At 31.8% G+C, this 25,305-nt stretch overlaps 1 protein-coding gene and 1 pseudogene across 1 annotated transcript in view; both read right to left on the reverse strand.

Annotated features, from left to right (window-relative positions):
• Positions 1-25,305, reverse strand: part of CNBD1 (cyclic nucleotide binding domain containing 1) — a 437,858-nt gene that overhangs the window by 57,058 nt on the left and 355,495 nt on the right. The window contains exons 9-10 of the mRNA XM_059168841.1: positions 3,292-3,401; positions 1,595-1,745 (exon numbers count right to left, since the gene is read on the reverse strand). Coding sequence (XP_059024824.1) covers positions 1,595-1,745; positions 3,292-3,401 — 261 coding nt within the window. The remainder of the gene's footprint in view (positions 1-1,594; positions 1,746-3,291; positions 3,402-25,305) is intronic.
• Positions 22,522-23,837, reverse strand: LOC131827696 (tubulin alpha-1A chain-like; annotated as a pseudogene).

Here is a 25,305-nt window from a genome sequence, read left to right on the forward strand (position 1 = left end):
CTCAGCGGGGAGCCTGCTTCCCCTCTCTCTCTCTGCCTGCCTCTCTGTCTACTTGTGATTTCTATCTCAAATAAATAAATAAAATCTTTAAAAAAAAAAAGAAAAAAAATGTTTAATTAGGCACACAATGTATCAGTAGCTTTAAGACATCCTTCTCAAATGAACAAAATGTAGAAAGAAATTTTAAGTATGAACAGCACACATACAAAACACAACTAAAGCTTATACTAAGCTATCTATTTTAATTTTAAGTTGCCAGACAGCAAAGATTCTAATACATGCTTGAAGGAAGTACTTTCATGTGTGAAATGTTGATTTACATAAAACAGTCCACAATGTATTTACCTTGCACCAGTTAATGTAATTAGTACACTAAAAGAAAAACCTAGCCTATATCAAGTGAGTATTGTAATTTTAATCGGTAGTTGGTATTTATTTTTAAATGATATTTACCTTTAGGAGGGGTTTGTCTTTGAATGCCACAGAAACAAAGAAAATTAGTCAATGCTATTTCAAATTTATAACTTTTAAAAAATGGATATATGATTTGTGAAATCATGGATAAAAATGGATATATGAGTTATGTTAAATCACAAACTGGTAGAGATTACATATTCTTTAAAAAACATAAAACCTTGAAATTCAAGATAAGGGAATTTAGTCAATCATACATGGATAATAATGGGAATGTTTCTTTTTGTTTTTAAAGATCTTGTTTATTTATTTGAGAGAGTGAGTGAAAGAGAAAGAGAGGACACACGAGCAGGAGCAGAGGGAAAGGGAGAGGGATAAGCAGACTCCCATGCTGAGCAGGAAGCCCATGTGGTTCAATCCCAGGACCCTGGGATCATGACCTGAGCCAAAGGCAGGCGCTTAACCAACTGAGTCACCCAGGCACCCTGGGGATGTTTCTAATTGAGTTTATTTGAAGGAAATTTCTCACCCATGTTCAATTCCATGAGTTTTTCCTCTTTTATCCTTGATCTGATGTTTGCTATTCTTAGTTTCATTATATAAAAAACTATATTTTTCTTTAATATGTTGTTATGTCATCATGTATTAAACCCTATTCATTTATCCTTCACACTCACTGGCATTTCTCATTTGAGTATAACTTTTGGAGGACCAAACATGGGTGGCTACATGATTATTCTTTTAATCCTACTAGAATGCTAGAACTTCAGGTAAAGGTTTAAATGCTACAAACCATGATTCTTCATATACAGTTGATCTAGATTGTACCTTAGAAGATAGCACACTCTTGACCTGAACCAGAAACACAGAAGCAATAATTGTAGATATGAAAAACCAAAAGATACTTCATAAAAGGAAGGAATGATATTATTAATAGTAACTCGGGAATTAGAGATTTTATTAATTTCAAATCAAAGTGATTTGAAATAGTGTTAATACATTCTTAATGTAGCATAATTAAATCAGAATATGAAGTGTTAAAAGGGACTATCTATAGATACATTGTTTTTGTAAATAACATATATATACACCTATACTTAGTTATCTTTCTATGAAATATATCCACTCTTGTCAAAAGCTCATCAAATAAAAATGGTATGAAAAATATGTATGTATTTACCAAATAGGTCCTTATCTTCAATGATTGCCATTTCAACCTCTTTTCCAGTAACTACTGTGCATGTGAAAGGAACTTGAAGAAGAACACTAATCTCACCAAAGGACTCCTTCTCCTTAAGTCTACCCATACAAACAAGTTTTTGAATTTTTTTCTGTAAGAGATATAGATAATTGATGTTCAATGAAACTACTTTCATTCAATGGATAAATACCATTATTATCAGAAATTCACTATTCAGAAATAATTTTGGTGTATGGTATTTAAAATAAATTGCAATTTCATTCAAGTCAGAGAAAAGTGTTGCACACATGTATTTAAATTATATTAGAACAATAGTAAATTGATAGACAATTTCAGGATATCTAAGGTAATTCAAAGTACTAGTACTGACATTTAGTGATCTGCAAATTAAATTTTTAATCCACTAAGGTGTTTCGGAAACATTGAGCTCATTCCATTTTTCAAGGTCCTAGGGTAGCATTTTGTAAATATAGCTTAGTTTTGGTGTTTTCTGAGCTACCATTTATTTAAATCAGCCCCAGAGACAAAACACATTTGTTGGACTAACACAGAATAAGAAAATAAGCACAGATGGCTAGGACCATAATTGATGGAATTAATGGCCACAGATGGAACTCCATCAAGACTTTCTTGTTTAAATAAAAAAGAAACATGGAAAGTGAGTTTGACCAGGGAACTAGCAATTTAGGTCCAAATTAGAAACAGTGGAAAAGGGCCTACCAGGTTTCAGTATGCATGATTCTGGAGAAAAAGTTGAAACTCCAAATTAACTTTTCATGGCGATCTCAACAGCTTTGAAACAGGGATGAGTTGATGAGAAGTAAGATTTTTAAAAAAATTTAAAAAGTGTAGTTCTTGAAGTAGGTTGATGACATTAACTTGGAAGAGATAAAAGCCTTTACTAAGCATCCTGGGGTCAAAAGCCAATATCTAACTTGAAGAATTGCTGCCCTGGCAAATCTTCACACTGAATATAATTTGGCAGAATTCAACTAAGTTTACATATTAAATTGAATGCCACTGAAGACTGCCTGGCCAATGAAAAAAAGGATTAGCTCTAACTTTTCTATCGCTGCATTGGTGTTTTACCTGTCCTAGAACTTCATAAAACTGAAATCAAATAGACTGTACTCTTTTGGGTTTGATGTTTTAGCCAAGCATAATGCTTTGAGATTCATCCATATTCTTGTATGCATTACTTCTCTTTATTAAGTATGTCATTCCATTGTATGAATATATCACAATGCTTCTATCCATCTAACTGTCAATGGACATTTGGATTACTTACAGTTTTTTGCTTATGAAGATTCATGTACATTATATCTCTATTTCTTTTGAGTAAATATTTAAGTAAAATTTCTGGGTCATATGTTAAGTGTATTTAAACCAATCCGATATTCTTAAAGTAGTACCTTGTTGTGGTTTTAATTTACATTTCTCCAAGGAATAAAGATATGAAGCATCTCTAAATGTGCTTTTTGGTCATTCCTATGTCTTACAACTCATTATACAATGTATTTTACATTCCTGTGTCTTACAACTCAGTAAAAAGAAAAGAAATTAAAAAAATAGTAAAAAATGTTAAACAGAAATTTCACAAAAGGAGACAAAAAAATGTTCAATAATTAGGCTAGATTCAATTATGATTAAAGAGAATACATAAGTTTAAAACTTACCACTCTTTTTGGCTGTAGTTTCATAAGTCCTACAATATTTCTATAAATGTCACAATATCCAGAATTAATATAAGCCACAAAAGAAATTATCTTTCCACTTTCCACTATCACTGAAAATAAAAGAGATAATTCATTATTTTATACATTCTTCTCTACAAAAATTATTTTAGATATCACAATGAAAGATGACATATTTAATTCAGGAACTATTAATGGCAAGTTTTTTTATGGCTGGCAGTTCATATACAGTACTCAGCAAATGATAAAAAATTTACATCTGTTATTTATATCTGTAACCTAATATATAGGTAAATATTGACAAGACTTTGGCAGTAAAGGCAGTGGCATGCTAATAAACTGTCAGGTGGAGGAGATGAAAGTGTGGAGCAAGCCCCAATTTGTAGCATTTGCTAATTTTTTATGATATAAACATTCCTACCATGGCTAATTTCAAATTGCTAGTGGCTTAACAACCAGCTCATAAAATTGCTGAATATTTAGTTTTTGACTTTATGAGGGCTGTGCCCTGAACCAGGCCTGGCACTCTACTAAATACAGCAGTGGTTAAAAACAAGGACTTTATACAGTTTTTTTTTGTTTGTTTGTTTTGGTTTTTTTTTTTTTTTTTTTTTTTTTTTGTAAAACAAAAGACAAATAACAGAAACAAACAAAAAAACAAGGACTTCGAGGCCATACTGGCCTGGTTTAAAACTCTATTCTGCCACTTCATATATGACCTCAGATAGATAATAGAACTTTCCTGAGCTTCAAGATTTTCATCTTTAAAAAGGCAAAATTGGGGGTCCTTGTTCTATACTTGACATGTGGTAATTAAATGTATATAATTTATCATAAGGTTTGGCACAAAGTATTACATAAAAACCATATTATTATTATTATCATTATTATTTTCTCAGATTTATGAAACCACCCTAAGGCCAAGATATACTTGAAGGTGAACTGGATAATACCTTTACAACTATCAGTGGATTAAAAAGCAATGTAAATAAAAAACATCTGATCTATATAACATTAAATTATCAACATAATATAATTTAAATAATAAATCATTTGGATTTACATAAATTTAAATTACTACTTCAGATTGAGTTTCAGATTGAATTGTTCTAAAACATATCAATATTTTTTTCTAAAAATCCAAACACGGGTGCCTGGATGGCTCAGTGGGTTAAGCCTCTGCCTTCAGCTCAGGTGATGATCTCAGGGTCCTGGATTGAGCCCCGCATTGGGCTTTCTGCTTGGCAGCGAGCCTGCTTCCCCCTTTCTCTCTGCCTGCTTCTCTGCCTACTTGTGATCTCTCTTTGTCAAATAAATAAATAAAAATCTTTAATAAAAAAGTATAAACCCCAAACACAAAAGTGATAATATACATATAAAGATGTATATGTATCTTTCCTGTGATTTTATAAAGTAGACAATTAAAAATATTTTCAATTATTCAAAAGCATTTATTTCATAGTGTAGAAGAGTATATATCAAAATGATAAAAATATTGATGTTACTGAAAAATAAGCTAGAGAACAGCATAGCTCTTTAAAAATTATGGTTAAAAAAGAACAAGGTAGCAGTTGGTAAATATAATTTATCATAAGCAAAAAATAAATGCCAACATACAATGGAAAATACTTTAAGATAAATCAAGTGACATTTCAATTATTTTTATGACATGTTTATGAGAATATTCTATCTCCCTTTCCTCATATAGTATTCAGAGCTCAAAGTTTATAATTAAAAAATTAAAAGGTTATTCTGCTATCACCTATCATTTATTTTGCTTAAATGAAAATTTATGGTAATGCTTCTACTGTCTTATATTGTATTTGTTACATCCAAACATTGACACTATACATTTATCTTAAAACATCAAAGTATATCTGTAAAATTATGTGTAAATTGTGTAGACAAAAAGAAATTTTCTCATAGATTGTACTCTGAAAAGCAAAGAGTATCTTTCTACCAAAAGGTTATGATAGTAGAGAAAATGTTATATGATAATAGAGACTATCATATAACTGTTTTCCTTCTTTTAGTCAATCATTAGGACATAAAGGGAGGCATAGAGCCTCTTGGTAATTGTAGGAAAAGGATACACTTAAATAGACACTAAGACGACCATTATTTCAAACGTTCAGAGCTGCAATATTATAAACCTTTTCTTGAAAGTCAAGTCCTATATAGATCATAGAGAATCATACATAATATCAAAGAGGATAAAGACCAAAGAAATTTTTCTTCGTATTGAAGGCAAGGCAACAATGAAAAGGCTGAAGCACTCATATGGCAGTCTCATTCCATAGAAGCGATATTTGCTGAGTAATTATTTATGGTCTTTATAATAATCTTAGCAAATGTTTATCTTAATGAAGAAAATACAGAAAATCCATTTTCATCTACGTAAGTAGTTTGAATTTAGTAACATTAATAACATTACAAAATGTACAAGATGTAACATTACAAAAATATGTATCATCACTTAAGTAAGATTTTAAGTATTACTATTTTTGACTAGAAAAATAATCATATGAAGTACTTGTAAAGATTTAACACCCCCCCATTATGTTTCCTAGTTTCTCCCATTGGATTTCTGATCCTGCTTCCTGTTACAAAGAACTTAAGTCAGTGATGTCAAGATTAATATTGTGATCTTATCTTCATTCCTCTTAGGATACATAGAAAATGACAACATAAGATCCAAAGGATTATAACAGAATATTATACAAAAAGATTTAGTCATGAACTGTATAGATTAAATTTTATTATTTTTTAAAGGTCATATTCATTGATGTTAAGGAATTAAAGTTGATTTGTATTTAAAAATTAAGTTTTGCCAGAACCCTATCTGGAGAGAATGGAGGACATATGTTTATGATTGCTTAAGACTGATATTCTTCCACCCAACATGAGATTCATTCATATGAGTGAATACACTACCCCATAAGAAAATGTAGATTAAGAAGTTTGGAATTTTACTAGGATTCCAGAGGCACAGAATTGAGTCTTAAAAGATAGGAGAAGAGGAAGAGAATATTCAGAAACATACAGTGCATCTGTATCAGAAAGCAAGGGTTTAAGTGGAGAGACTTGCTGTAAATACCAGAACTTTCTCCACTGAAATGTAGTAACAAAATCAGCCCTAGTATTATGACTTGCATTTCTCCTATATATGTGTCCTGATGCAACTGGTTCTTGAAAATATGAATAAAACTAAAGGAAGGCACTAATGCAAACTCCTTCTGAACAGAGTTTTGTTGGTTATAATATCACAGTTGATACTACTCCCCACCCTTAAGCCCAAAATGATGTACATCTTTGCATGTGAGAAGGGAGTTGAAAGGAAGAAATACAAGAAGAGAGGTTCAACCTAGAATCACCACTTCAAAGAGTAAACAAAACCAAAATCTCTGTAAGTAAACATACTAATATCAATATCCAGAAGAGTATTATTTAAGTATTACTTTAATTACCTTTATTGCTTCTGTTATTACAATTATTTTGCTCATAAAAATCAAAAAATATACAAGAATACATAAATTACATGTATCTTATACACATATACATACATGTGTATAAATATATAAAAATGTGGTGTATGTGTAATATATATGCTCAAAAATATATAGCACAAAGATAACTATTGTTGATATTTTTATTCACATACACTTCCAGAATATTTGGAAAATTCTGGGAATATATACACATACATGTAAAATTATAGATTTGTATGATAATTTATAATGACTGACCACAAATAAAAAATCTTCCCCCTTTAAATATAAGCTTGGGAATCACTGGAGTAAATTGTCTTAACTAAAATAAAAGTGAGGTACAAGTTCCATTTGTCATAAATGTTAAAAAAAAAAAAGCTATTTGAATTTCAGGAAAATGTAAAGGAAGCCATCAATGACAAAAAGTGCAAAAATCAAAGATGTATCAGAAAAAAAGACTAGTGAAAATGCCTTTATATTTATAAACTAAATTTTAAGATTTTTATCATTAATCCAATTAATATATTTTTAATCTGATGACAAATGTAAAGGCTCTTAAGATAATATTCTAATTTTCAATATTTTTTATTCAAGAACATTGATAAAATCAATTTTCTTTTAAAATGGAAAAAAATTAGGTTTTGAAGCTCCTCATAAAAAATTCACACCCATATTCTAAAACCTGAAATCATTAGACCATTACGAAAAGAACAAACTCGATTTTATCTTAAGGTAAATACCAGAAGAAAACTAAACATTAGGCATTATTCTTTATATTTCTGTTGTTTATTATGCTAGAAAGTAGTCAGGAGTCCAATAAAACAATTTTATTCCAATTTTCAGATCAGAGTCATGATAAGAAGGAAAATTCCTTACTGGTTATTAGTATTATTACTGGACAGTTTAAATGGAAACTAGTGATTAGAAAGATTGTTAAAGGACATCTTAATTAAGATAAACTCCATCCCATTAGCCTAGCAGACCAAAACACAGTGTTGGAGCAGAAGTATATCTGAGGATCTGTAAAACTGATACAGCTTCAAGCAAGAAATGCATTAGCTGAATGGGTATTGGTTTTCCTTGTAAAACTAGGCTACTGGAAAAAGAATGATATAGAAGAATAGCACTATTGATTGATATTTTTACTGAAGTATAAGTGACATATAGCATTATATTAGTTTCAGGTACACAACGTAATGAATCAACATTTGCATACTTTGCAAAATGATCACCACAATAACTTTAGTTACTATCTGTCAACACACAAAGTTACAAATTGTCTTCCTTGTGATGAGAACTTTGAAGTACCATTACCTAAGCAACTTTCAAATTTATAATACGTTATTGATTATAGTCACCATACTGTACATTTAATCCCCATGAGTTATTTATGTTATAACTGGAGGTTTGTGCTTTCTGATCCCCTTCACCCAATTTTCCCATTCTCAAACCCCCTCTCTCCTCTGGATACCACCAACGCATTATCTGTATCTGAGTTTTGTTTTGTTTGTTCTTTTGATTCCACATATAAACAAAATCATTCAGTATTTATGTCCTTTAAGTTTGCTTAGTATAACATCCTCAAAGTCCATTCATGTTGTTGCAAATTACAAAACCTCATTCTTTTTTAACTGCTAGGTAGTTATTCCATTGTATATATACATATAAAACACATCTTCTTTGTCCATTCATCTATCAGTAGACATTTGAGGTGTTTCCATATCTTGGCCATTGTAAATAATGCTCCAGTGAACACAGGGGTGCGTGTGTCTTTTAGAATTAGTGTTTTCATTTCCTCTGGATAAATATGCAGAAATGAAATTGCTGGATCAAATAATAGTTGGGTTTTTTTGCAGTTTTAATTTTTTGAGGAGCCCTCATACTGTTTTCCATAGTGGATGCACAAATTTAAACTCCCACCAACTCCAGCTTCGATATTCTTTCTCAGTAGATGATAGATAGATGATAGATAGATAGATAGACAGATAGATGATAAATAGATTGATTGCTTCTATATAGGCACATGTATGAACATATATGCTCAAAACCAAAGGTTTAAATATATATAAATATACATATACATACACATATACTTGTATAGGGGAAGTGTGTGTATATGATATTTCATGAGGTTCCATATTCCTTCCTCACATATATCCTGTCTTCTTATGATCTTGTAAAAGGACTGATGTTTAAGCACCTGTTATATTGTGTTTTGGTTAATACTGCTGCTTTTGTTACTTAGATTTTAATGAGCTTGGTGTTTTCAGAATTACACATTTGGTTTTGTCTTTTCATTTGAATTTGGAGCACTGCTTTGTAATATTACATTTGATTCCCCTCACACTTAAGGATTACCTTAGTAAATATACAACATGCATTTACCTGTGTCTACCAGAAAGAAAATGCTATATATGAATTTGCTATTATTATACTAAATTTTGATCCTTAAGTTTTTCAGATATTCTAACCATATCTGGGCTTTAACTAAATATCATTAAATAGCAAGATTTAGCTTAAACCCCAAACTATAAATATAGAATTCCAAATACCTCAAACTCTGGAGGTATAGAACATAAAGTGATTATTCAAGAAATATTAAATAATACAAAGGTGATTTCTGGAAGGACTTGTGTAAGATAGAAACTTCTCTTTTAAGTTTGGGAGAATTAGATCATCTGATTGTTTTATCTTGATTATTAAAAAATCCCTTTTTAAAATGAAATTTGGCTTTCTTCAAGTTTCCTAATTTGTTCTTCTCTTTCTTTTGACTTTTGATATATTATAGAAGTATTTTTTTCCATCCAGTTTTTTAAATAATTAGAATGGACTTGTTTATAACCCTTTATTATCCTTAAAACTTTATTGTGTTTATATTATATTTCATTTGTTTGTAACACGGTTTATTATTTGTAATTTTTTCTAAACAGCATTTCATTTCATAAATAACTACTATTTCTGTGCAGTTATTGCTTCATAGTTCATTGATCTCTGCACTTATTTTATTACTTTTTAAAATATTATTTATTTAGTCTTGCTTTCTTTTTCCAAACCTCTGGTTTCAAACGCCTAGATCATTCATTTTTCTTTTTTTTCTGATTTCTTAAGCATTCAACACCACACATTTCTTTTATCTACAATTTTAATTACATTTCATATATTTTGAAGTAAAGTGATTTTGTTATATGGTTGAGAATTTTTCTTAATAGCCTTTAATCAGTGGGGTACAATAATATGTAACTTTCCAAACACTTAAGGACTGTCCTTTGCTGTCCTTTTAAAGTCAGTTTTAAGGTTTTTTTTAGTTTTGCTCTTGACTCTATGTGAACACTCTACATAATGTATTTTTGTAAATGCTGCTTATGTCTTATTTGCTGGGGGAAAACTGCTCTCTCTCTCTCTCTCTCTCTCTCTCTCTATATATATATATATATATATATATATATAATGGCTTGAATTCTTTATTTGTAACATTCAGTATCTAGTTGTCCTCAGTTTTAATCTATTTGGTCTAGAAGTTCCTGAGAGAGCTATATATAAATAGTTAACTATAATTATTATGATACTTGTTTCTTCCTATAAGCTTATCAGTTGTTTATATACTTTGAGGCTCTTGGATGTGTACATGTTCCTAAGAGTCACATTTCTCTCTCTCATTCTTATTAGCAATATATAATGCCTTATTTGTTTACCACAATATTTTCATTGAATTCTATTTTGCTCTATCTTAAGATTGTTTCATCAGCTTAACATTCTTTTAAAATAAATGCATCATGTCATTTATACTGTTATGTGGTATGATTTCCTTTTTAAATTATTTCTTCTTTTATGCTTGTCAATGTTTTCTAGTGAACTTTCTACTTCTGTATGTATAGAGAAACATTATTTTTAAGACTCCATGGTGTAGAGGTACTATAATTTAGGAGAATATAATAATTTTTGTAAAATTAAGCTTTTAAGTGGTTCCAAGTTTTGCTAGTTGAAAATATTTTCTAATAAATTTCTTTTATGAACATCTACAGATAGGTGCAAAATTTTCTATAAATTAAAATTTTTCAGCTAACAGACATATGAAAAGATGCTCAATATCCCATTAACAAGGAAATACCAATCAAAACTACAATGAGATTTCACTTCACACCTGTCAAAATAGGAAAAATTAATGCCACAGGAAACAGTAGGTATTGGTAATGATGTGGAAAAAAGGGAACCCTCTTACACTGTTGTTGAGAATGCAAACTGGTGCAACCACTCTGGAAAACAGTATGGAGTTCTTCGAAAAGTTAAAAATAGAAATACTCTCTAATCCAGTAATTGCACTACTAGGTATTTACCCAAAAGATACAAAAATGCTGATTCAAAGGGACACCTGTACCCTGATGTTTATAGCAGCACTATCAACAATCGTCAAATTATGGAAAGAGTCCAAGTGTCCATTGACTGATGAATAGATAAAGATGTGGTATATATATATATATATATATATATACATATATCCATCAAAAAGAAGGAACTCTTGCCATTTGCAGTGATGTGGATGGAGTTAGAATGTATTATGAAATTAGTCATTCAGAGAAAGACAAATACCATATGATTTCACTCATTTGTGAAATTTAAGAAACAAAACAGATAAACATAGGGCAAAAAAGAGAGAAGCAAACTGTAAAACAGACTCTTAACTATAGAAGACAGACTGAGGGTTAGTGGAAGGGACATGGATGGGGGATGGGCTAAATATGTGGTGAGCATTAAGGAGGCATTTGTTGGGATGAGCACTGGGTGTTATATATAAGTGATGACTCACTAAATTCTACTCCTGAAACTAATAATACACTATATGTTAACTAACTGCAATTTAAATAAAAACTTGAAATTACAAAAAATGAAATTTTTCATATAGCATCTAATAGTAAATTCTGATATATTTTTGATAAATTTTTAAAATGAATTCTAATTATTTTAATTGTTATGTCCTTGATATTTACTGAGAGTTAGAATCCATTTATTTATGTATTTAGTATTTGAATATTTTAATGAATTTTTGGTCATATATAGTGTCCATTTTTAAAACTGAGCTTTCTGTCTTTTTTTATTTATTTGTAGTAATTCTTCAGAGTATGGTTATTTAATCTTCATTATTGTACACATTGCAAATGTTTACTTCTAGTTTCCCAAGAATTATTTCATTTATTTATAATCTTACCACATAATTTTAACTACTTAGTATGTGATCAAACCTGTTAAAATTCTATTGATAAACTAGAAACTGAGAGAGACAATGATTACTAACATAATAATTCCATATTTTGAGACACCTGGCTGGCATAGTTGGTAGACAAATAATTCCATATTCTGTTTCAATAAATTTTTAACTTTAAAATTTTAAGGTTTTTAACTTAAAAATTTCATATATTTATAATTTGAATAATGTATGAGATAAGAGTTTTTATCTCAAATGGATAAAACTCCCAAAACAGTTGTTGAAAATTCCATCCTAGCCCAATTGATCTGAAAAGACCCTGCTATCATGTAGAAATTGGTAAGTTTTCCTATTGAAATTTTACCAAAATTTTCCTGGAACATATTGTATTTGCTCTTCCAGATAAAATTACGGCACTGAATATTTTGTTTGTCTCTCCAACCCCACACACTCTTAACTTTCTCTACTCTGTTGTTTGCCCTAGAATGCCAATACTCATACAATTCATCAACCAGTCTCCTTCATCCTTCGGGTTTTGTTTGAATTTGGCCAATGGGATGTAAATGAAGGTGACTACAGAAGAGGGAATTTGAGATACTTATTCCCCATCTGCCTCCCTGATAGACTACTATGTAGCAGAGGCTGAACACCTGTCCTAAGGTCACCAACTGCTACAGCAAACTGCTTATACCTATAAATGCTATCATATACTGATAATTTTTTTCTAATCTTTCCCCCTCAAACCTAGACATGGTAGTGGTTTTCTACTATATATGTCTCTGTGTTTCACCATCTTTTGGTACTTTTCCGTAATCTTACCCTCACCTTTGCATGTTCTCTTCCTTAAACTCTCTTCCAACACTCCTAAGTAATATGTTGTCTATTTACTGCCAGACTCTTACTGATACTGATGGGCTTCAAGTCCCATAAGATATTCTGTCAATATTTTCATTAGCATTCTATTCAATTCATGTATTTGTTTAGGTGGAATTAAATGTTTACAATATTCCATTCTAATTTCTATTCCCTAAGTATTCTTTATGCCATTTTAAAAAGTATATAGTTTGGGACCATAAAGGGGTTTACACTTTTCTAACCGAGTTCATTTCTGGATACTTAAATTTTTTATATTTTAAGTGATATTTCCCATTATTTTACAAAATTAGTTACTGTTTCTTGTACAAACTATGACATATTGATGTAATAAAAGAAGAGTTTTGAGGAAAAGACTGACACCTGACCCAAAGTCAATATCAATTACAGTGTCACAGTCAAAGTAAATAAAGCATAGTAATTGTTATACTCAAGAAGTTTATTCTACAAGAAAAAGTAGTATTGAGCAAATGTGGATCAGATAGAAGATCCACAGAGGTCTTCCTTTTGTGCAAGATGTGTTGATCATCAAAGAATTTCGGTAGCATTACTAATGACTAACTTGATGCTAAGCAAATAGAAATATTTAAAAGGAAACATTTCAAATAACACAGGAACTGTATAATTACCATTTTCCAAAAATATTTTTGATTTCACTGGTATCATCATTTCTCCCCCTAGAACTGTGATTAATGTTGATATATATCATATATATATATATATATATATATATATATATGGAGATGGATGATTAGTCTTGGTATATATATAAGATATATATATATATATATATATATATATACACATACACACACACATATGGTTAGTTAAATACATAAGTAGGTATATATATATATTTCATTTCTGTGGGATGCTGAAATGAAACCCATTTTAGTGGGTTACTGAAAGTAACCATTGTATATAACCAATTTTCAGTTGTAATGGCAAAAATAACTTTATCTCACAGAATTACCTAGAGTATTAAAGAGATAATCTAACCTAATCTGCAAGAGACAGTGCTTTATAAATAGCACTAATTTAATAGAAGAAAATTATTTTGTATTTATGTAGAAAAATAGAAGTTCCTACGTTTTCACCCGATAATCATATATTTTAATCATAAATTCTATTTAATCATGGTAATTGTTCATTTAACAATGATACTCTGATTAGTTACTTCATTTTGACACTACCTAACCATCCTATTTTGATTTTATTTCAATTACTTAAGTAACATTATCTCAGAGAAGAATAATCACATACTAAATGGACTGGCCCAAAGAGTACTTTGGTAGTATGATGTATTCATAATTTGTATCTAGTATATATGATAATTAAATTTATTCATTATTTGAGATAATGATTTACTTCATTAATTTCACAATAATTAATTTTGATTCAGGAGCTATTCCATTTGGTATATGTTAATGTAATCTGGACCAACAGAGCTAAACTGTTCAAGTAAAGAGATTTATTTTATTATATGCTTTCAGAACTTTGGTTATTTATACGCAAATTAGTTCAATCATTCTCTATGATATTTATGCAAATGTATACTTTAATATATCTATTAATGATCCAGTCATCATTTTTGTGCACAATATTCTGGCTTGAAAAATATGTGAAAATTTTCATTTTTAATATTTTAGTATTTCTCAAAACAACTTTAAAAAGATATGCTAAATCCCATTTCCATTTTCAGAAGTGGAATATTAATGTTTTTCCTATAAGATTTTATTTATAATTTTATACTAATCATTTTTATAGTACTTATTTGTTACCCTGAAACTATTGTTTTCCTTTTAATCTCATTACTTTTACACATTGAACTTTCAATGTGAATTGTATACCCATAATTTTCCTATTGTCATCTCTATTTTTAACTTAACGACTAATAATTTTTCCTATTGTCATCTCTATTTTTAACTAACGACTAACATTTTAAATTGTTTTTGCCACATGATATCTAATTAAATATCTTCTTCCCCACATTGTGCAAATTGTTTGTTTTCTAACACCCTTTATTTAAAAAAAAATACTAGTCTTTCCCATGATGCATGGTACTTTCTGTTATATACTATATAGCAACATATATATACTATATATACTATATATATATATATATATACTATATATCTGCATGTTAGTGTCTTACTTAAGATAACACCCTAATAAAAACCTAAACCAAGAGTATGAAAAAGTTGTTAGAACTTTTATAAGAAGTAAACTTAAAGCATGTGTCAAGAATGATATAATTATACACATTGATGAAATATTTCTAAGAATTTTTCCTAAGGAAATAATCAGGTAAATAGGTTGGGTATTAAGTATTCAAAACCGAGCATGTAATTTTTTATGCAACTTAAATAATAATCAAGAAAGAAATGTTTAAAAAAATTATAATAAATCATAAAATATATTATGCTTCCACTAAATTCAGAACTCAGAACTGTTATTGGTGTGCATAAATTCATTTTATAAGAGCCAGTGAAAAAGAGTTCCATTAACTCTATAGTATTCAGCTTTGACAAAATATATAAATATTATTTGCTTTTGAATTAAAACACTGGAAAGAACATAGGTAAAGTTTAATATTTCTATAAGAGCATAATTAGAAGTTACATATGCTTTATAATTTTTTGTTTTCCCAAAATGTATACACTGAGATATAAATTACTTTCATGAGTATATGTCTGGGGCCACTGAAAACAAATAGGAGGTGTATACCTGCTGCTTCTCCAGAAAACTCATGGTATAGCAGATAGGCCAATAAAAAATAGCATGGTAGACTTTCCCTCACAGGGAATGAGAATTGTGGTACATCATTCAGTGTTCTGCTTGCTGTTTGTTAGGCTGCTTGATGGGTTGGCTTCTGCTCCATTTCTCTTGGATCATGGGTGGTATTTGGCATCTTCTTAGATGTATGGGGGCTGCTAAGAACAAAAAGAACAGGGTGGCATGTTGCTAGTTCAGAGGACCCATTGTACCTCAGAAGATACCAGAAAGTATAAGAGATTATGAGTTCCTGAAAAAAAATCTAACCAGCAAATTCCTCTAATTAAGAATCCACACACATAAATCCAGAGAAGTAAAACCCAAAGAAAAGTTTGAAAGGTCCTAGATTCCCTAGCTAGATGTACTGGTGAAGCTTTTTCCCTGTATAATCATAGTTCATAAAAATTGGGAGAGGTAGATGTTTTTTTCAAATGTACAAATACGGAAAAATAACCCAAACAAAGGGACAAAATGAATCTTCAGAAACCAATCCCCCCAAAATAGAAATATATTAATTACTTGGCAAAGAATAAGAAATAACATGCATAAACATTTTCAGAAAGTAGAAGCTAGGAAGATGGTAGAGAAAGCCTCAGACCTGTATTCCCCTCAGAGAAATGGAATTAACATTACACGACTAATTGCCTTTGTGAGAAATCCAGAGAGCAATTAAGAAGTTCCTGTACTGTAGGCAAGCACAAAACCAAACACATAAAATCTGGTAGGAAAATTCATGGCACTTTCTCACCAGACTCACTCCTAGTCGTGTTGTGGCATGATTAGGAAGAAGCCACTAATACCCAGATGCTCCCTGGGTAGGGAAAGAAATGGAATGTATATACAATGTTCTGACTTTTGGGAAGCTGCCCAGGGGAATGATTTCTATCTTGCCTGAATTTAAGCACTGATGAGAAAGGAATGTCAGGTTGGGATCCACTGAGAACAAAAATGTTCAATATATACCAGAGTATACAGTACCACAGACAGACACTAACTAGGTACTGTTCATTAGTAGGACTTGGCAAACTTCTTCAGTAAGATTACACATATAAACTCAGAGAGAACACATCCCAGAAAAGCTTTGAAAGATGCTTAGAATATCCAGGTGCGGTGACTTAAGAAAAACTTCCCAGGGCAAAAACCATAACACAAAGATTGGAGAAGTGATTGATATTTTTTTTAATTTCCAAGGTCCCAACAGAAGATAGCAAAATATACAAAGAAACAGAGGGATATGAACCATTTAAAAGGACAAATTAAATCACAAGAAGCTGGCCCTAAAGAAATGGAGACAATAACTACCAGGCATAGAACTAAAGAAAAAAAAAGGGGGGGGGGTCATAGAGATGTTGAATGAATTAAAAGAGAACACAGAGAGGCAATTATATGAAATCAGGAATATGATGTATGAACAAAATGAGAATATCATCATAGATAGAAAAAATGTAGAAGAACCAAACTGAAATTCTAGAACTAAAGAATAAAACAAATGAAATGAAAATTTCACTAGAGGGATTTTATAGCTATTGACCAGACAACAGAAAGAATCTGCACTTGAAGATAGGACTTTTGAAATTACTGATGCACAGGAGCTAAAAGAAAAATAGAAAAGAACAAAGAAAACCTGAAGTACTTGTAGGACAGCATTACATAGAACATGCATATTATAGGACTCCCAGAAGTAGATGAAAAGAAGAAGGGGCAGAGAGCCTATGTGAAGGAATAATGGCTAAAAACTTCTCGACCTTGAGAAAAAAATGAATATATACACTCAAGAAGCTCAGTTCACTCCAACTAGAAGAAAGCATACACACAGACAAATCATAATAAAATTGTCCAGTCACATTGAGAATTGTGAAAGCAGCAAGTAAAAACAGCTATCACATACAAGGCAACTCTAGGGATCTGCTGTACAACACTGTGTTATAGTTAACACCACCATATACTACGAAGTCGTGTATGTCTGTGCTTGGTGTTTATTACCACAACAAAAAATTAATTGGTGCTAAGTAACTTGAGTTACTAATATTTTTTTCATTATTTCTGCCTTAAAACATAGCCTGAGTAACACACACACATACACACACACACACATATGCAATTTCCTATCAACAAAAATTCTTTCAGTTTTTGAAATACTGTTAATCAATCATTGACTGAGGGGAGATGGCACATAATTTTAACTTTGACAAAGTAATTTTGCTCTATTGAAACTCCAGAATTATAATCACACCAGATGTGTTTACAGAGACACCTGAGAAAAGTCTCAAATATTTTTAGTTAAATTTTTAGAGTTGTTGAAAATATGTTACTTTCCAAGTTTGAAGACTTGATCTTATTCCCCTTACTAAAAATGCAAATGTAGAAACAAAAGAACCGATAAAATTATCTAATTTAATTAAATGATTAGTATGTACCTTCTGCATGCACAAAACACTATTAATCATGTTTTCGAAAAGCCTGAAATATAGTTACCGAGAAGAGGCAATAATGAAAAATAAAGCAGTAGTATAGGACAGTAAAATGTTTATTTGGTTCCACATAAATTTTGTTCTTTTTTTCTCTTTTGGTGTTAAAGTAACATCTTCACGATGTAATGTAATACAAAAAGCAACCATTCAATATATTTTCTTCATATGGTGTGAAATCTGGACTTGGTTTGGAATGTGTCACTATTCTAAGAAGCTTCCAAGCTGGAGGACGTAAATATTTTTTAAAAAATTCATTCAGGGGGTGCCTGGGTGGCCCAGTGGGTTAAAGCCTCTGCCTTCAGCTCAGGTCATGATCCCAGGGTCCTGGGATGGAGCCCCTCATCTGGCTCTCTGCTCAGTGGGGAGCCTGCTTTCTTCTCTCTCTGCCTGCCTCTCTGCCTACTTGTGATCTCTGTCTGTCAAATAAATAAATAAAATCTTTTTAAAAAATAAATAAATAATTTTTAAAGATTGATTCAGATCACTTTAAAATGGTGCAATTATCAAAAAGAAAAAAGACATAATTCACTGAAAAGACATCAAAATAAGTTATATAGGTTCATGCACATTACCTTTATCAAAATATAAGCATTTATAAAATGCTTTTATAATAAAACAAAAACATTTATAATCTACATAGAATCTTTTTCCTGATTGGTTAGCACTGTCTCTATTTTCAAACTCTACAACTTTCACTGTTAATTTCTTTCTCACAGAGCAATGTTATTTTGTAATTAATCGGTATTTATTGATTAAAGTATTAGAATTAAATTTAGGTAAAATTATGTTAGCTTCCTCTCTCTCTACATATATGTATAATTATCTGTATATATATTATAACTAATTATAATAATAAATACAAATATATAAAAATATGTTATGTATAAATTAATATATTTATTATAAATTATGATATTTAATATCTTTGTGTGTATACATACATATGTATGTGTGTGTGTGTGTGTGTGTGTGTGTGTGCGTGTGTGTATATAAAACTTATCTGTTGAGAAAATGTGTATTTTTCCTGTGGCTACAAAAGATATAAATCTAATTTCTAGAGATAAGAACTAAAATGACTGGGTGGAAAACACAGGATATAATTTGTAGTAGATTAGACAGTGCCAAAAAATATTAATAAAATGAAAACATGGTAATAGCAAGAATCCAAAATGAAACATGGGGGGGGGAAAGAAATGCACACATATACACACACAAAGGACAAAGCAATAGTGAAACAGAGGACAAGTTCCATCAGCCTAATATACAAATAAACTGGGGTATCCTCCAAAAGGAAAGAATATTTGAAAAAATAACAGCCAAAAATAGTCTACATTTGATTGAAATGAATTTTTCACTCAATAATATCAGAATACATATTGTTTAAAAGTTCACATGGAACACTTACCATATAGACCATATTATGGAATATAAAACAAGCCTTGACAAACTTTAAGGAATTCACAACACATAAAATATGCTCTTTGACAAAAATAAAATTTAAATTTAAAATCATTAACTGGAAAATACTTGGAAGCATAATAACATATTCCCAGATAAACTATGGGTCAGTAAGTAATCAAAAGGAAAATTACAAAGTGTTTTGAGTGAGATGAAAACAAAGACCAATAATCAACATTTGTGCAGTACATCCAAAGCAGTATATACAGGGAATAGCACTAAATGGCTATATTAACAAAGGAAAAAGTTCTTAAGTCAACAACCTCAGTTTCTATCTTGATCCTATAATGGTGTATGAAACTCAACATATGCAGAAAAATAAATAATAAAGAGAGGCAGAGAAATCAACCAAAGGGATAATAGCAAAATACAGAAAATCAATAAACAGACAAAGCTGATTCTTTGAGAAGGTCAATAAAATTAATATACCTCAAGCTAGACAAATCACAACAGAAAACTCTGATAATAGCCCTCAGAGATTAAGTACTATTATTATCCCTATTTCCAAAAAAGAAAAATGAGGCACAAAGTTACATGACTTGTTCAATATCTCACAAATAATAAGTAGTGTAGCCAGAATTCAAACCTAAGTGATTATCCTCCTCCAGTGATGCTCTATAATATATATTATGCTATGTAAAGTTTATTTATATAATTATAAATTCATATTCATTAGTATATCTATTGCTATATAATTATATATGGATATAATTTAGTAAATAATTGCATACCACTAGAGCCAATCTCTAAACACATTCTGCCTCTTTTTCACTTTTAAGCATATCTTGAACATCTATATACATCTGCATACATGACTCGCTTCATTCTTTATATTTGCTTCATTCTTTTTTTTTTTAAATTTTTTTTAAATTTTTTATTTTTTATAAACATATATTTTTATCCCCAGGGGTACAGGTCTGTGAATCACCAGGTTTACACACTTCACAGCACTCACCAAAGCACATACCCTCCCCAATGTCCATAATCCCACCCCCTTATCCCAAACCCCCTCCCCCCAGCAACCCTCAGTTTGTTTTGTGAGATTAAGAGTCACTTATGGTTTGTCTCCCTCCCATCCCATCTTGTTTCATTGATTCTTCTCCTACCCACTTAAGCCCCCATGTTGCATCACCACTTCCTCATATCAGGGAGATCATATGATAGTTGTCTTTCTCTGCTTGACTTATTTCGCTAAGCATGATACGCTCTAGTTCCATCCATGTTGTCGCAAATGGCAAGATTTCATTTCTTTTGATAGCTGCATAGTATTCCATTGTGTATATATACCACATCTTCTTGATCCATTCATCTCTTGATGGACATCTAGGTTCTTTCCATAGTTTGGCTATTGTGGAGATTGCTGCTATAAACATTCGGGTGCACGTGCCCCTTTGGATCACTACGTTTGTATCTTTAGGGTAAATACCCAATAGTGCAATTGCTGGGTCATAGGGCAGTTCTATTTTCAACATTTTGAGGAACCTCCATGCTGTTTTCCAGAGTGGCTGCACCAGCTTGCATTCCCACCAACAGTGTAGGAGGGTTCCCCTTTCTCCGCATCCTCGCCAGCATCTATCATTTCCTGACTTGTTTATTTTAGCCATTCTGACTGGTGTGAGGTGATATCGCATTGTGGTTTTGATTTGTATTTCCCTGATGCCGAGTGATATGGAGCACTTTTTCATGTGTCTGTTGGCCATCTGGATGTCTTCTTTGCAGAAATGTCTGTTCATGTCCTCTGCCCATTTCTTGATTGGATTATTTGTTCTTTGGGTGTAGAGTTTGCTAAGTTCTTTATAGATTCTGGACACTAGTCCTTTATCTGATATGTCGTTTGCAAATATCTTCTCCCATTCTGTCAGTTGTCTTTTGATTTTGTGAACTGTTTCCTTTGCTGTGCAAAAGCTTTTGATCTTGATGAAATCCCAATAGTTCATTTTTGCCCTTGCTTCCCTTGCCTTTGGCGTTGTTCCTAGGAAGATGTTGCTGCGGGTGAAAAACCCACCGCAAATATTATTTGCTTCATTCTTATATTCTTTATATTTCCATTCAATGAATGTCCCATAATTCACTTAACCAGCCCTTTCCTGGTAGACATTAATTAGTTTCCCACTGCTAAAAAATGTACAATTAAAATTATTATACATATACCTTTGAATTAACAAGTATATATTTACTGGCAGTATAAATTTTTAGCAATAGAATTTGCTGCTATAAAGGTTTTTTTTATTTTTTATAGATTTTGACAAATTAGTCTTGAAACATGCTGTACCAGCTGACATGCCCACATAAAATGCACAAGATTCTTGTTTTTAACTTCCTAGAGAATCTTGTGTATTAAAATTATTTTCAATTTTTGTCAATGGGATAGGTAGAAAATTCTAATTAAAATAAAATTTTTAAATTATGAGTGAAGTTGAATTATGCAAGGTTTTTATTACCTCATAGAGACTCTTTTTTTTTTTTTTTTTAAATTTAAGACAGGAATTCTTTACTCAAACCCATCAGAGAAATGGACAGCTTGAGTCTGTAACCAAGTGTTGTGGTTTTGTTTCTTCCTTCCTTTCTTTCTTTCTTTCTTTCTTTTTTTTAAGATTTATTTACTTTAGAGATACACACACAGAGAGAGAGAAAGAGTACATGAGCAGGGGATGGGGCAGATGGAGGAGAGACAGAACCCTTAAGAAGGCTCCCTACAGAGGGTGGAGCCAGAAAGTGGACTTGATTCCAGGACCCTGAGATTATTACCTGAACCCAAATAAAAAGCTGGTCACCCAACCAACTAAGCCACCCAGGCGCCCCAGAAAGTATTGTGTTTTAAAGCATATGTCAGTCATTTTACATGAAAGTATACCCTATTACATACAAATCAACTAATCAGAGCACAACTTTTCAGTGTTTAAAACAGAATAAGCTACCCAGTAAGGGCAGCACATTTGTGACCTTTTTAACTATAGTATTCCTCTCCTTCTTCATCTTCTTCTTCAACAGAGTCCACACCAACCTCCTTATAATCCTATTCAAGGGTAGCCATATCCTCAAAGACCTCAAAAAACTCTCCTTCCTCCATGCTTTCACCCACATACCAGTGAACAAAGGCAGTTGGCACACATCAGCTCAAACTTGTGGTCCAGGCAAGCCTAGGCCTCAGCAATGACTGTGATGCTGCTCAGCGTGCACACAGCTCACTGTACTTTGGCCATGTCTCCACCAGGTACAAAGGCTGGTAATTAATTCTGACTTTGGAACTGGTGGGGCAGCAGTCCACAAACTGGATGGCATATTTGGTCCTGATGGTAGCCATGGCAGCACTGACATCTTTGGAAACCAAGTCATCATAGTACAACAGGTAGCAAGCCATGCATTTACCATGGTGAAGGTTATATTTCACCATCTAGTTGGCTGGCTCAAAGCATTCATTGGTGATTTCAGCTACAGAAGCTATTCAGAGTCAGCTTTCTCAGCAGAGATGACAAAAAGCATATGTGGCCAGAGGAAGGTGGATGTGGGACAAGTCACAAAAGTTGGTCTGTCTGATTCTGTCAGATCAACATTCAGGGCTCCATCAAATCTGAGGAAAGCAGTGATTGATGACACAATTTGACCTATCAACCAGCCTACTTAGGTTATTGTAAGTTGGACATTCAGTATCAAGATTTCTACAACAGATATTATAGATGGCCTTATTGTCTACCATGAAGACACAATGAGTGCTCCCAGGTGGTGTGGGTAGTGAGGATTGAGCTGTAAAGCTCAACTAAAGCTGTGGAAATTGGTGAGGGCAGAGGGGGGGATGAGCTGGGTAAATGGGGAACTCCAGCTTGGACTTCCTGCCATAATTATCAAAGGAATGTTCCATCAGTGGGTTGGTGAACCCTGAACCATTCCCCTCCAAAGTTGTGGAAAGCCAAGAAGCCCTGAAGACCTGTGCCCTGGTGGGCCAGTTGGTGAATTTGGTCCAACACAAGGTCACTGATTTCCTTGTAGAGCCCTAGGGTTTAGTTATTGGCAGCATTTTCCTTGCCTGTAATGAGCTTCATCAATTACTGTGGGTTTCAGGTTTACAAACACTGCCCTGGGCACATGCTTTCCAGTGCCAATCTCACTGAGGAAGGTGTTGAAGGAGTCATCTCCCCCAATGGTCTTGTCACTTGGCATCCAACCATCTGGCTGAATGCCATGTTGCAAACAATAGAGCTCCCAGGAGGCACTGACAATATGGACACCAGCCTGGGTAACATGGAGGGAGATGCATTCATGCATGGTTGCTTCTTCGTGGCTGCTGAGCAGATGGCAGACAGGAGGAGGTTGTTTCTTCTTATAGTGCAACTTTCAGATGGTCAACATAAGAGAACCTGCTAAGAACTTTTTATTCTATTTTTTCTTCATTCTCTTTCCCCTACCCATCCTCCTTGAGATTTTACGACTATTGGTAACAGCCATTTTTAAATTAAAATAATTTATTTCTTATGTGTACAGCAACTTTATTAGCCTGACATTTATATATCAATGGTTATGGAACATTTTTTCCATTTAGAATACTGAATTTTTGTTATGCAGAGATAAATATTTCAATTTCTTTTACCTTTTTCTTTTGTCATGTTTTAAAGGATTTCCTCCACCAAGGTTAGAAAATGAATTTGCTATTGTTTTATTATGGCAATATTATGACATCATTGTTTACATAGAGGTTTTTAATCCACCTGAGATGTATTTTTACCCTGCTTGTCTAACAATCAGATATTTAATGAACTATCTTTTTTCCTACTCTTTTGAAATAACACCTCTATATTATACTAAATTTCCACACTAAATTTGTCATACGGAATTGCCATGTTTTCTTCCTTAGTCTTTCAATTAGTCAGCTTGCCAAATAAAATATTTTATTTATATTACATTCTCTTAGTATTTTAAGCCCTTCAACAGATAAATGGATAAAGAAGATATGGTACATACATATAATGGAATATTACTCAGCCATCAGAAAGAATACCCAACTTTTGCATCAGCATGGATGGGACTGGAGGAGATTATGCTGAGTGAAATAAGTCAAACAGAGAAAGTCAATTATTGTATGGTTTCACTTACTTGTGAAGCATAGGAAATAACATTGAGGACGTTAGGAAAAGGAAAGGAAAAGTGAATTAGGGGAAATTGGAGGGTGAGACCAACCATGAGAAACTGTGGACTCTGAGAAACAAACTGAGGGTTTTGGAAGGGAGGAAATGGGGGGGGTTGGGTGAGTCTGGTGGTGAGTATTATGAAATACGTGCCCTCCATAATACTTATTTCATGGAGTACTGAGTGTGGCACATAAACAATGAAACTTGGAACACTGAAAAAATAACATAAATTTTTTTTTAAAAAAAGAAAAGAAAGCACTTTTAAAGTTTGCTTATTTTATTTTGTATGTAGATATCAGTATAAACATCAACTTTAAAAAGAATTCCTGCTTCTGTTTCTTATTATGTTTACATTAGGCTAACAAATTTGTGAAAAAAATAATCTTTCCAGTAACATAGTTTCCTATTCAAGAAAAAATTTTGTTTTAATTACTGTCTTATTTCATGTAAGTCAGTTGATTTTTACATAAAGTTCTTATTAAGTGTAATTCTAGACATTTCATATTTTTGGTTGCTATGATATATATAAAATTTCTTCTTCCTTTAAATTTTTAAATAGGTTTTATAAAATAAAACTTAAATATTAAGCTTGCCACCACTAGTTTCAC

Source organism: Mustela lutreola, chromosome 3 (assembly GCF_030435805.1).
Source record: "Mustela lutreola isolate mMusLut2 chromosome 3, mMusLut2.pri, whole genome shotgun sequence".
NCBI lineage: Eukaryota > Metazoa > Chordata > Mammalia > Carnivora > Mustelidae > Mustela > Mustela lutreola.